This window comes from Vombatus ursinus, unplaced genomic scaffold, assembly GCF_900497805.2.
Source record: "Vombatus ursinus unplaced genomic scaffold, bare-nosed wombat genome assembly UNPS02000021.1, whole genome shotgun sequence".
NCBI lineage: Eukaryota > Metazoa > Chordata > Mammalia > Diprotodontia > Vombatidae > Vombatus > Vombatus ursinus.
The window spans coordinates 183,306-193,762 of NW_020939799.1; the positions used below are offsets into that span (position 1 = coordinate 183,306).

At 55.6% G+C, this 10,457-nt stretch overlaps 1 protein-coding gene across 2 annotated transcripts in view; it reads right to left on the reverse strand.

Annotated features, from left to right (window-relative positions):
* The window catches only part of MARK4 (microtubule affinity regulating kinase 4), a 22,652-nt gene extending 12,972 nt beyond the window's left edge, over positions 1 to 9,680 (reverse strand). Inside the window, exons 1-8 of one of the 2 annotated variants that reach the window (XM_027851441.1) lie at positions 9,564 to 9,680; positions 5,182 to 5,382; positions 4,700 to 4,753; positions 4,270 to 4,318; positions 4,067 to 4,132; positions 3,759 to 3,829; positions 3,546 to 3,602; positions 80 to 316 (exon numbers count right to left, since the gene is read on the reverse strand). In XM_027851441.1, the coding sequence (XP_027707242.1) occupies positions 80 to 316; positions 3,546 to 3,602; positions 3,759 to 3,829; positions 4,067 to 4,132; positions 4,270 to 4,318; positions 4,700 to 4,753; positions 5,182 to 5,382; positions 9,564 to 9,614 (786 nt within the window). In that variant the 5' untranslated portion in view covers positions 9,615 to 9,680. The remainder of the gene's footprint in view (positions 1 to 79; positions 317 to 3,545; positions 3,603 to 3,758; positions 3,830 to 4,066; positions 4,133 to 4,269; positions 4,319 to 4,699; positions 4,754 to 5,181; positions 5,383 to 9,563) is intronic. The other variant, XM_027852200.1, reaches the window with a different exon arrangement.
* Between the last annotated feature and the right edge of the window lie 777 nt (positions 9,681 to 10,457).

Here is a 10,457-nt window from a genome sequence, read left to right on the forward strand (position 1 = left end):
CCCTCCCTCCATCCCTCCCCCTTTCCCTCCTTCCTTCCTTCCCTCCCAATCAATCTGTGGGGCCTAGCCTAGCACCTGCCTTAAGGTTATGGCCATCAAAGGGCAAGGAGCCGCTGACCAGTGTGTAGAGAATGACCCCCAGGCTCCAGATGTCCACCTCGGGCCCATCATACTTCTTGCCCTGGAATAACTCCGGGGCTGCATAGGGAGGGCTTCCACAGAAGGTGTCCAGTTTCGAGCCCAGCGTGAACTCATTACTGAAGCCAAAGTCGGCGATTTTGATGTTGGCCTCTGCATCCAGCAGCAGGTTCTCTGCCTGCAGGAAGTGGGGGGGGGCAAGGGGGTCCAGGTCAATCCTACAGGTCATCAGAGAAGGTCAGAGCTAGGAAGGCTCTGAGAGTGTGGAGTATCAGATGGAGAGGGGCCGTAGGACAGGAATTGTCAAGTCTGTGAGGGACTTAGAACAGGGAATATCAGGGCTGAGAGGGAGCTTAGAACAGGGAATGTCAGGGCTGGGAGGGCCTTAGAACAGGGAATATCAGGGCTGGGAGGGGACTTGGAACAGGGAATGTCAGGGCTGGGAGGGCCTTAGAACAGGGAATATCAGAGCTGGGAGGGGACCTAGAACAGGGAATATCAGGGCTTGGAGGGGGCTTAGAACAGTGAATGTCAGAGGTGGGAAAAGCCTTAGAACAGAGAAGTTCAGAGCTGGCAGGGGGCTTAGAATAGGGAATGTGGTCAGAGCTGGGAGGGTCTGTGGTGAGCACCTGGTCCAAACTCTCATTGGAGCAAGGACTTGATCATTCAGCAATCATTGTCAGACCTAGAACCTTAGTTCTACCCCCCTGCAATGAGGTAGAAAGAACCGTAGGACCCCTAGCCAGGCTTCTAATCCTGGCTCACTGTGGGACCTTGGGCCAGTCCCTTCCCTCCTCTCTTGGTGCCTCAGTTTCCTATTCCCATCAAGGGAACTGTAGTTCCTGAGGTCCCTTCCAGCTCTCTGGGATAATTCAGAAACTTCCACCAGGGGGCGGTCTCTCCCCTTCTATGAAAACCCACACCTTGGGCTGAGAAAGTCCCATGTCAGAGGCCAGAGGAAGAAGCCAGAGGAAAGGAACTGCTCAAGGACACAAAGCTGATACATGTTGCTAGGAAGGCAACCAGAGGGAGGGGGCGGACAATGGAGGTCCCAGGGACACATTCACTGTATCTAAGACTTTGGGTAACATTGTAGCTTTCACTTAATCCCCAGGAACAAACTGTAACTACCCTTAGAGAGCCTCCGAGAGCCTCCAGGGTTGTGTGTACCCAGAGGCCACTCTGTTCTCCAAGGGGCCTTTTCTCACTCCTCGGGCTCTGCCACAGCTTTGTCCCTGCAGCCCTGGGCATCGGGGCCTATGTCCTCCTCCTCTCCCAGGAGTACATCCCTGCCCTGCCATTCACCCGATACTTCCACTCCCGTCTTGGTCCTTAAACTTAGGCCTCCCACGGTCTGCTCAGTCCACAGCACCTGAACAGCCTTCTGTCTCCTTCCAAAGTGGGACACTCCTGGCTCTCCTCCTACATCTCTTGCCACGCCTTCTCTGTTTTCTCTGCCCAAATGTAGGCAAACCTCCCCCCCTCAAAAAAAAAAAAGGCTACCCTTGTCTCTCTTCCACCTCATCCATTAAACAATTATTAAACACCTACTGTGTACCAGGCACTAATGAAAACAAGAAGCACTATTGACAAGTACTAAACAATGCTTTAGAGTTCATCATTACCTCACGGAGAGTCATCAGCACCCGTGAGACTGGTATTATTATCCCCAAAGTATGGAGTCTGCCACACTGGACAATGCCTTCCCCTCTCTGTTCCTTCCCTCAGCTCCCTCATTCAGTCTTATGGCTTTGAATTAAGCCCAGAACTCCAGAGCTCTAGCTGCCTCCAGGATGCCCCCAGCTGGATGTCCCGCCAGTGCCTCAAACTCATCACCTCACCTCCCTCCCACCTCACCAGATCATCAGCCTTCCTCCGAAGTCCTTGGCCTCAGTCTCCCCAGGCTCAAGAGCTGAGGACAGCTTTCCACTCCTCCTTCCATCCCCTTACCTTCCCTAGTTAAACAGCAGCTAAGTTCAACAGACCCTTCCACCACTGCAGGGAAGGATCTCTAGGGTCTTGATTCTCCATTCTCCAAGACTGGAGACGCAAGGAGCCCTGGAACTGGGGTCAAGAGGACCTAGGTTCAAATCCTACCTCCGACACTTAGTTCCTTCACCTCTTGGGTCCTCAGTTTCCTCATCTTTAAAATGATGTATATGGAGGGGCTAGGGAGAGGAGGGGTTAGACAAGACATCTTCTGATGTCGACTCCAGTTCAAGATGACCACCCTCTCTGAACTACTGAAATAGTGGACAGCTAGGTGATGCAGTGCAGAGAGCACTGGCCCTGGAGTCAGGAGAACCTGAGTTCAAATCCAGCTTCAGACATTTATTAGCTGTGTGACCCTGGGCAAGTCACCTAAACCTGACCGTCTCAAAAAAAAAAAAAGAACTTCTAAAATAACCTTCTAGCTGGGCCCGAGAGCTCCAGTCCCTCCTTTCTTCAATCTACTCTTTATTTACAAGCCACTTGAATAATATCCCCAAGGTCCAGGTCAGATCATACTACTCTCCAGCTCCAGAATCTTGAGGACTGCTAGTGGGTGCACAGAGCACCAGTCTTGGAGTCAAGAAGACTCCTCTTCATGAGTTCAAATCCAGCCTGAGACATTTACTAGCTGTATGACCCTGAGCAAGTCATTTCACCCTGTTTGCCTCAGTTTCCTCATTTGTAAAATGAGCTGGAGAAGGAAATGGCAAACCACTCCAGTATCTTTGCCAAGAAAACGCCAAATGGGGTCACAAAGAGTCAGGACATGACTGCAAACAAGTGAACAACAAGAAAAATCTTGAGTGACTCCCTATCATCTATAGATGATCTATAGATCATTTAAAAGAAACTCCTTTGCCCGGCACTCAGAAAATCCTCCACAAAGTGATACCCTCTCCTCGTCATCTTTCCCCTCTTCCAGAAGTCACTGCCCCACCCCAAGGTGCAGCACAGCCTGAGCATGCCCACTTTCTGCATCTTTGCTGTAATGTCCTGCTGAGCCTTTAAATCCCAACTCCAATGCCTCATATTCCACAGGGCCCCAAGTCATTTAGTGAAGGGATCTATTTATGGCTTAGACCCCCATTAGGCCCACAAAGGCAGAGCAGGGCTGGATCCAAAACTCTGCCTCTTTCTCTCTACCTCCCCCCATCCAACCCCCCCCACCCCAGTTCTGCCCTCCTAGACTCTTGGTAAATGTTTGCTCACTTGAACTGGATGAGAGGAGTATAGATGTCACAGTGGGATTATAAGTAGGGTGGGGGTCACAGATAGTATTATGTTGGGGTCAGAGAACACAATGGAGTGGGGGGGTCATAGTAAACAGTAGAATGGGGGTATTAAGAAGGATAAAGAAGTCAGGGGACAATAGGGGGATGGGTCTGGGGGGGTAGGTTAAAAGGGACCTGTCTTACCTTCAGATCCCGGTGTACGATGTTTTTCTGGTGACAGTAATGTACAGCAGAGACGATCTAGCAGAAAAGAGCCATGGGGGGAGGGAAAGAAAGAAGACAGGGGTCTCAACAAATGATGCTCCCCCTGGCCCTCACCCTCAGGTACGCAGGGGGCAGCCCCACCCCCACCCAGACACCCAGACCCAAACACACTCACCCCTCCCTCTCCCTCACCTGCCGAAACTTGGCTCTTGCCTCTTTCTCCTTCATGCGGCCATGGGACACGAGGTAGTCAAACACCTCCCCTGAGGGGGGCAGGGACAGGGTCAGGGAGACACAGGGGTGCATACAGGTAGGGAGGGGGGAAGGGATGGGGGGGGTGGACAGAGAAGGATGGGGGAGAGCTGGGCTGAGGAGGGTTTGGGCACCAAGAGGGGAATGCTGGGGATGGAACACTGGGGAGAGAATGATGGAAAAGGAAGAGCATTTCATGGCAGGGACAATGGAGCGGGGAAGAAGGGAGGAGTGGGACTGTGTCTCACCAGCACTGGCATACTCCATGACCAGGTACAGGGTTTTCTCCGTCTCAATGACTTCGAACAGTTTCACTGTAATAAGCCCCTGAGGTCAGCATCAGCGTCCCCCTGACCCTTAGCACTGGAGCTGTCTCCCCTCTCCCCCGGCCCTGCCCAGAGCTTCTCATCTAACTCTTCAGCCCTTCGCCCCCCAAGGCCCAGAGCCTCACCGATGTTGGGGTGATTTAAGCCTTTCATGATTCGGACTTCTCGGAAGAGCTGTGGGGAGAGAGGGAAAGAGATGGAGTTTTTTTTTTTTGTTTTTGTTTTTGTTAACACAAAAACCCTTAGAGAAGGTTATCATTCCACCCCCACTTCAATTGAGAGAAAGTGAGTTCAAGTGATTCCCCTAAGGTCACAAAGGGAGGTTAAGTGTGGATTTGAATACAGGCCCTGTGGTAATTTTGAAGCAAACATTTCATAAGTGGGGGGGGGGCGGAACTGCAGGGAAGGGCCACCATGTTTGGGGACATCAGGTCCCCAGCCTCCCTAACAAGCCAAGGCCAAGGGAAAGCATGTGCCCAGCAGGCAGGGAGACCAGAGGCACTGAGGGGGCAAGGGGCAGCAGAGATTATGATGGGGAAAAGAATTCAAACTCACCTTTTGCAAGCTGCTGGGGTTGAGCTGGGTTTTGTCGATTATCTTGATGGCAACCTGCAAGGCCAGACCTTGAGACCAAGCCCACCATCCTCTGCTTACCCTGGGAGGGACTCCCGTGGGAACCTTTCCCCCTCCTCACTGCCTTCCCTGCCCCGCACCAGCCACCCTGAGAGTTGGGGGCAGGGAAAAGATGGCTCAAAGGACCAGAGACCTCCCAGTGGTGGAAGGAAAGGTCACCATTAGAATCATAAATTCTGAGCTGGAAAGATCCTTAGAGGTCATAAACTCCAACCTCCCCATCTCACAGAGGCCCAGAGGGGAAACAGCCCCTTCCAGGACTGAAATGATGACCACTGGCGTGTGCTCACTATTATGCACTAATGGTTTTTTCTACATTTGTAGAGCATTTCGCCTCAGGCAGGTGTCGTCCCCAAACCCCCAGACCATCCTTGGATGCACCAGGGGTCTGGGCCCCTGCCTACCTCTCGCCCAGTGAGGATGTGCCGGGCCAGTTTGACCTTGGCGAAATTCCCCTTCCCGATTGTCCGCAGGAGTCGGTAGTTACCGACATGGGGCTGCTCCTCCGGGCATGAGGCAATGGAGTTCCGGCAACGAGCACCCAGTGAGCGACTTGACCATGAGGGACCCTTGTCCGAGGACCTACCGCTGCTCAGGGTTCCATGCTGTGGGGGACGGGGCTATCAGTTACTCACCTGCCCGGGCCCGCCCTTCTCCACCCCCATCCAGGCAGGAGAGCCGGTTTGGGCTCCTGACTCAGTCCCCTGGCCTAGGGCATCCGCCGAGGTGGGGGCTGGAGGAGCAGAGAGCCTGAGTCCCACCCCCACCCTCTGCCCTTCAAGGACCTCCATCTCTTCCTCTTCTCCCTTCTCCCTGGCCCAGATAAAGTGCCCTCTCTTTCTGGCTTTGCCAAAGGGGAAGGGAGGCCCATGTTCCCTGAGAGGGCGGGCCCTCAAGGATCATCTTTGTCTGTGCCTGTTCTTCTGTGTTCTGAGTGTCTGACAACCCTTGAAGCTAGAATGAGGAAGGCCCTAAAAGATTCTTGATATCAACCCCTTCATTTTACAGAAGGGAAAACTGAGGCATAGACAGAGAAAAACACTTGCCAAGAGTGAGTCAGTGGGAGTTAGTCAGATTGCCTGCCTCCCCATTCAGAATGTTTTTCTCCATACCAAAGGCTCCCAACCCCCTAAGGACCCAGTTCCTAGACTACCTAACCTAGGCCTCCTCCCTGCCTAGGCCCATTGCCATCACTCTGGATAACTCAAGGTACCTTCCTCCCGTCCCACAACAGCCTCTACACATATGGGGCAGAGTCTCCATCACCAAAGCCCGAAAGAGAACAACATGGGAGAGGAGGGACCCAGGTAACCAGCGGCACGTCCCCATCCACCTTCACAGTCCTGGCTCTTCCTAGTCAATGAAGACTCAAGGTCTACGGGGCAGCTCCTCTCACCAGGACAGTTGTCATTTAGCCTCTAAAACCATGCTCCATTGCATCCCCAGTGCTCCATCCCCAACAGAATGGCTCTCCAAATTTCTTCTCCCAAGATTCTATTTCTCTTATTCCAAGCCACATTCCCTCTCCTCTGTCCCCAACACTCCTTTGGCACTCTACAACATTCTTTCTCCACTTAGCCCCCATTTTCCCATCTCTTGTGTCCCCAGAGTTCATTCCCCTATTTTTTCAATCTTCACCCTGTCCCTAACATTCTAGACTCCAAAAAAATCATCCGTTCCCCAGGTTCTCCCCACTCCGGATCTAAGGTTCCTCACGTCTTTTTATTTCAGGCCCCAAGAATCCCTCTCTCACCTTTAATAAAGACTGAGAACAGGACCCTAGCCTCTGCCTCATGCCCTAAGACCCAGGCCCTGCTTCTCCATTCAGACCCTCATGCAAGCCCCAACTCGTGAGGTTTTTGTGTGTTTGTTGAGCGAAGCAAGAGGGGGAGGTTACTTCACCCCAATGCCCAGTCTTAGCCCAAAGGAGGCCGCCTGATCTGGGGACACCACAGGCCTGAGTTTCTGGGCCCTTAGGCCCGCCTTCCTCCCTGACACCGTGTAAGCCCTTGTTTCTTCTCTAGGGAATAGATACAGGGCACTCTAAGATCCTGAAGGATAGTACTCTGATATGCCCCAAGAGGTGTAGAGCAATGGCAAAGTGGAGCCCTGGGCTGGGAGTCAAGAAGATTGTCTCTCTGGGTGATCTTGGGCCACTCAGTCCCTCTCTCTGGGCCTCAATGCCCTCTTCTGAAAAAATGAAAGGGTGAGACTACGGGATCTCTAAGGCTTCCTTCAGCTTAAAACTCCACCCCTCTAGGACTAAGTGCTCTGAGATCCTTCTCAACACAGCCCCAGCAGCAGCCCATGTCCCATGGTGGGGGGTACCAAGGCCGCATTCAAGTAGGCATGGTGGCAGAACAGGGACCCCCTGAGGAATTAAGGGGGCAGGGGCCAGTAGGTGACACAGCGCCCCCCTCCACCCCCAAACTGGGGGTGGTAGCTAAAATCGGCCTTCAGCACCATCTGGCCTAGCTCCCTCTGCCTGGGCTGACACCCCAGGTATGAGGCGCCTGTTGCTAGGGAACTGAGGTGGAGTCTGGGGTGGGGGGACAGCTGGAGATTAGTGAGGGGGGGATGCTCTTTGGCAGGGAGGAAGAACCATGGACCATCAGACCCCGCTGGGGACAGGGCTACGTTTAGCAGCAGAATTATAGGAACCAGAGGAATACAGAGAGATGGCTCCTTGGGAGGAGAGAGAAGGGGGCAGGGTGGGCTGGCCCAATCTTCTACTGCTTAGAGCTGGGGAGGGGGAGGCAAAAGTGGGAAAAAGAGATCCCTGATGATTCTCAGGGTGGAAGAAACTCATCCTGGTTTTGGAAGGGGAGGATGCAGACACACAGAAATACCTCTAGACCACATGCCCTCCTTGGGCCTTCCCAGGCAGGAGAGAGCTGGGAAATGGAGGAGGGGGCAAAGGGAAGAAAAAGTAAGGTTATAACATTAGGAAAAGACCTCATGGGAAAAGGGGCCCTGGGCTGCCTTAGAGGATTAGAGAGAAAACAGTTAACCTGGGGAGAAAAGGCCTGGAAGATGGGGCCTCCCATCAGCCAGCAGCCCTAGATGAGCTTAGAGAAAGGGGGAGAAGAGGCCTATATGATCTGAGGTCTCTAGGGGAACACTGGAAGAGCTCTCTCCTAGCTTTCTAGGGGAGGGGACCAGCTGGGCCTTAGAGCAGGGTGGGGGTCTGGAAGATGGAAGTCTTCCCTGGGGAAGTCTCAAATGGAAGGAGGTGGAGGGGGGGAGGAAGAGAGACACTGGAATCTTGGGAAGAGTTGCTCCAAAAGATGAGGGGCTTTTGGAAGGAGGAAAAAGGGCTAAAGGCTGACCTTGAGAGGGAGAGAGGGAGGGAGGAAGGAAGGAAGGAAGGAGATAAGGGATTAATATGTCGGGAAGGTAACACAGAACTAAGGAAGGCCTAAAAGCTGGAGGGCTAATACAGGAAGAAGGGGTCCCAGCAGCCTGGGGAGAGGGGAACCATGGATCAGGCCTTGGCAAATACAGGGCTGGGGAGCTGCCCAGAGGAGAACAAGACAGTTTCCAAGAGGTAGGGGACAGGGCCTGGAAAATAAGGATTTCCGGGAGAGAACACTGGCTCTCAGCAAGGAGAGAATATGTGGAAGATGGGGTGCTGCTTAGAGCTGGAGGTGGTATCTCTCAGCACCCAAGGAAGAAGCTTGGAGATGGGAGTGCCCTGTTACTCAGGATCAAGGGAAGAAACCTAGAAGATGGGAGGAGGGGGTTCTGCCTAGGAGAAGGGGTTTGAGGCCAGGATAAAGCAAGCCTCTGGGGGAAGGGTACAGGAAGGGAGGAGAAAGGTTCCCAGAGGCCAAGTTGGTCTTGGAAGGGGGGGAGAAGAAAGGCATAAAATATTGGGGGCTTTCTGGGGGAGAGAAGGACTCAGGCTGGCCTTGAAAGGAAGGAGAAAAGGAGACTGGTTGGCCCCAAAAGAGATAGAGGCCTAGAAAATGGGCAGGGGGTGGGGTGCTTCCAGAAAGTGATATGGGGACCTCTGAGCTAGAGAGGGCCTTAGAGGATGGTGATGGGCAGCTCCCTGAGCTGAGGCTAGCCCTGGAGGGAGAAGATGGGGTCTTCTGAGGGTGGGACATGATATTTCACAAGGGTGCCCAGAGGAAAGGACAGTGGCTGCAGGCTGGGGGTGGGGGTAGGAGGAGAAAATACCAGTTCTCGTTGGGCAGGAGGTTTCCATAGTGGGGGGGTCACTATCACTAGCTATCAGGGCCAAAGGATGGGCTGAGAAGATGGGGGGCTGCCTGGAGGTGGGGTGTAGGCCTGGAAGACTGAGATGGAGGGAACTGATGGGTGGAGGGGATCCACCTCTCAGGACCAGGGTATCAGGCCTGGGCAGTGTAGGGTTTCCAGGAAGACAGCTACAGGGCCAGAAGGCTGGAACAGAGGGTACTGTCTGGGGTTGGGGTGGGGAGGCAGGGGGAGGATGGTTGTCTGGGCCAGGGGATCAGGAGTCCTGGAAAATATAGGAATGGCTACCTGGAGAAAGGAGGCACTCCCAGGCCCAGGGCATAGGAAGGACTAGAAGCTGGAAGGCTACCTGGAAGGGGGGGCACTCCCAGGTCCAGGGGATGAGGAGTTCTGGAAGATGAGGGGCTGCCGGGAGGAGGGGGATGGGGACGCCTGGCAGGTGTAGGGGGCTGCCTGGTAGAAGGGGGATCGGGAGGCCTGGCAGGTCCAGGGAGCTTGGAGCTTGGGCGGACAGGGAGGAGAAGGCCGTAGCCAGCCAGCGCCCAGGCAGGCAGGGCAGACTCACCGAGTCGGGATTCCGGTCGTTGCCCGGAGCCAGCGCGGTCCGCGAAGACATCTTCTCTTGCAGGGTCCGGGGGGGAGACCCCCCCCGGCCCCGGCCTTGGCCCTGCCCCCCGGACCGCCGGCCGCTCCCTCCCACACAAAGGCTGGGGGGCCCCGGACGCCGGGGTCCCGGGAAGGGCGGCCCCCCAGCTCCGGGAGCCGGCCCCGGGCTGGGGGACTGGAGGCCGGGGCTGGGGGAGGGCACCCGAGGGTCCTAGTGGCCCCGGCTCCAAGGGAGCCCGGGCTCCATGAGGGGAGGGGGACTGGGGCTTGGGGGGGGCCGGGGGGCGCGGAGCCGGCCCGGGCGGCGGCGGCGGCGGCGGAGGGGCCCGGGAGGAAGAGACGTCAGGGAGGGGAAGGGGGAGGGGGCGGGGAGGGGGAGGGGAGCCCGAGCCCCCGCCCCCCGCCCGCCCTTAAAGGCGCAGGCTCCCCCACGCGGGAGGGGCGGGGAGGAGAAAGAAGATGAGGAGGAGGAGGAGGTGGAGAAGGAGGAGGAAGAGGAAGGAGGGCCTGGAGGCTGGAGGGGCCCAGCCCAACTCAGCTCGGCCCGGGGCGGGAGGGCGGGGGCCTTTCTGGGCGCCCACAGGCCGGCTGGAGGGAGGATGTGTTGAGGCTCGCAGGCTCCAGCACTCTGTGAGCCGAGAGCACAGCGGAGCAAGGAGGCAGCAGCTCTACAGACTGAAGAAGGAGCCGGGCGGACCGAGACACAGACGGAGGGAGGGTGGGAGGGAGGGAGGGAGGCCGGAGACCCCAGGAGACAAGAGAAAGAAAGAAAGGGCAGAGGGAGGCAGAAAGAGCCGCCCCCCCCAACACACACACACACACACACACACACACACACACACACACACACACA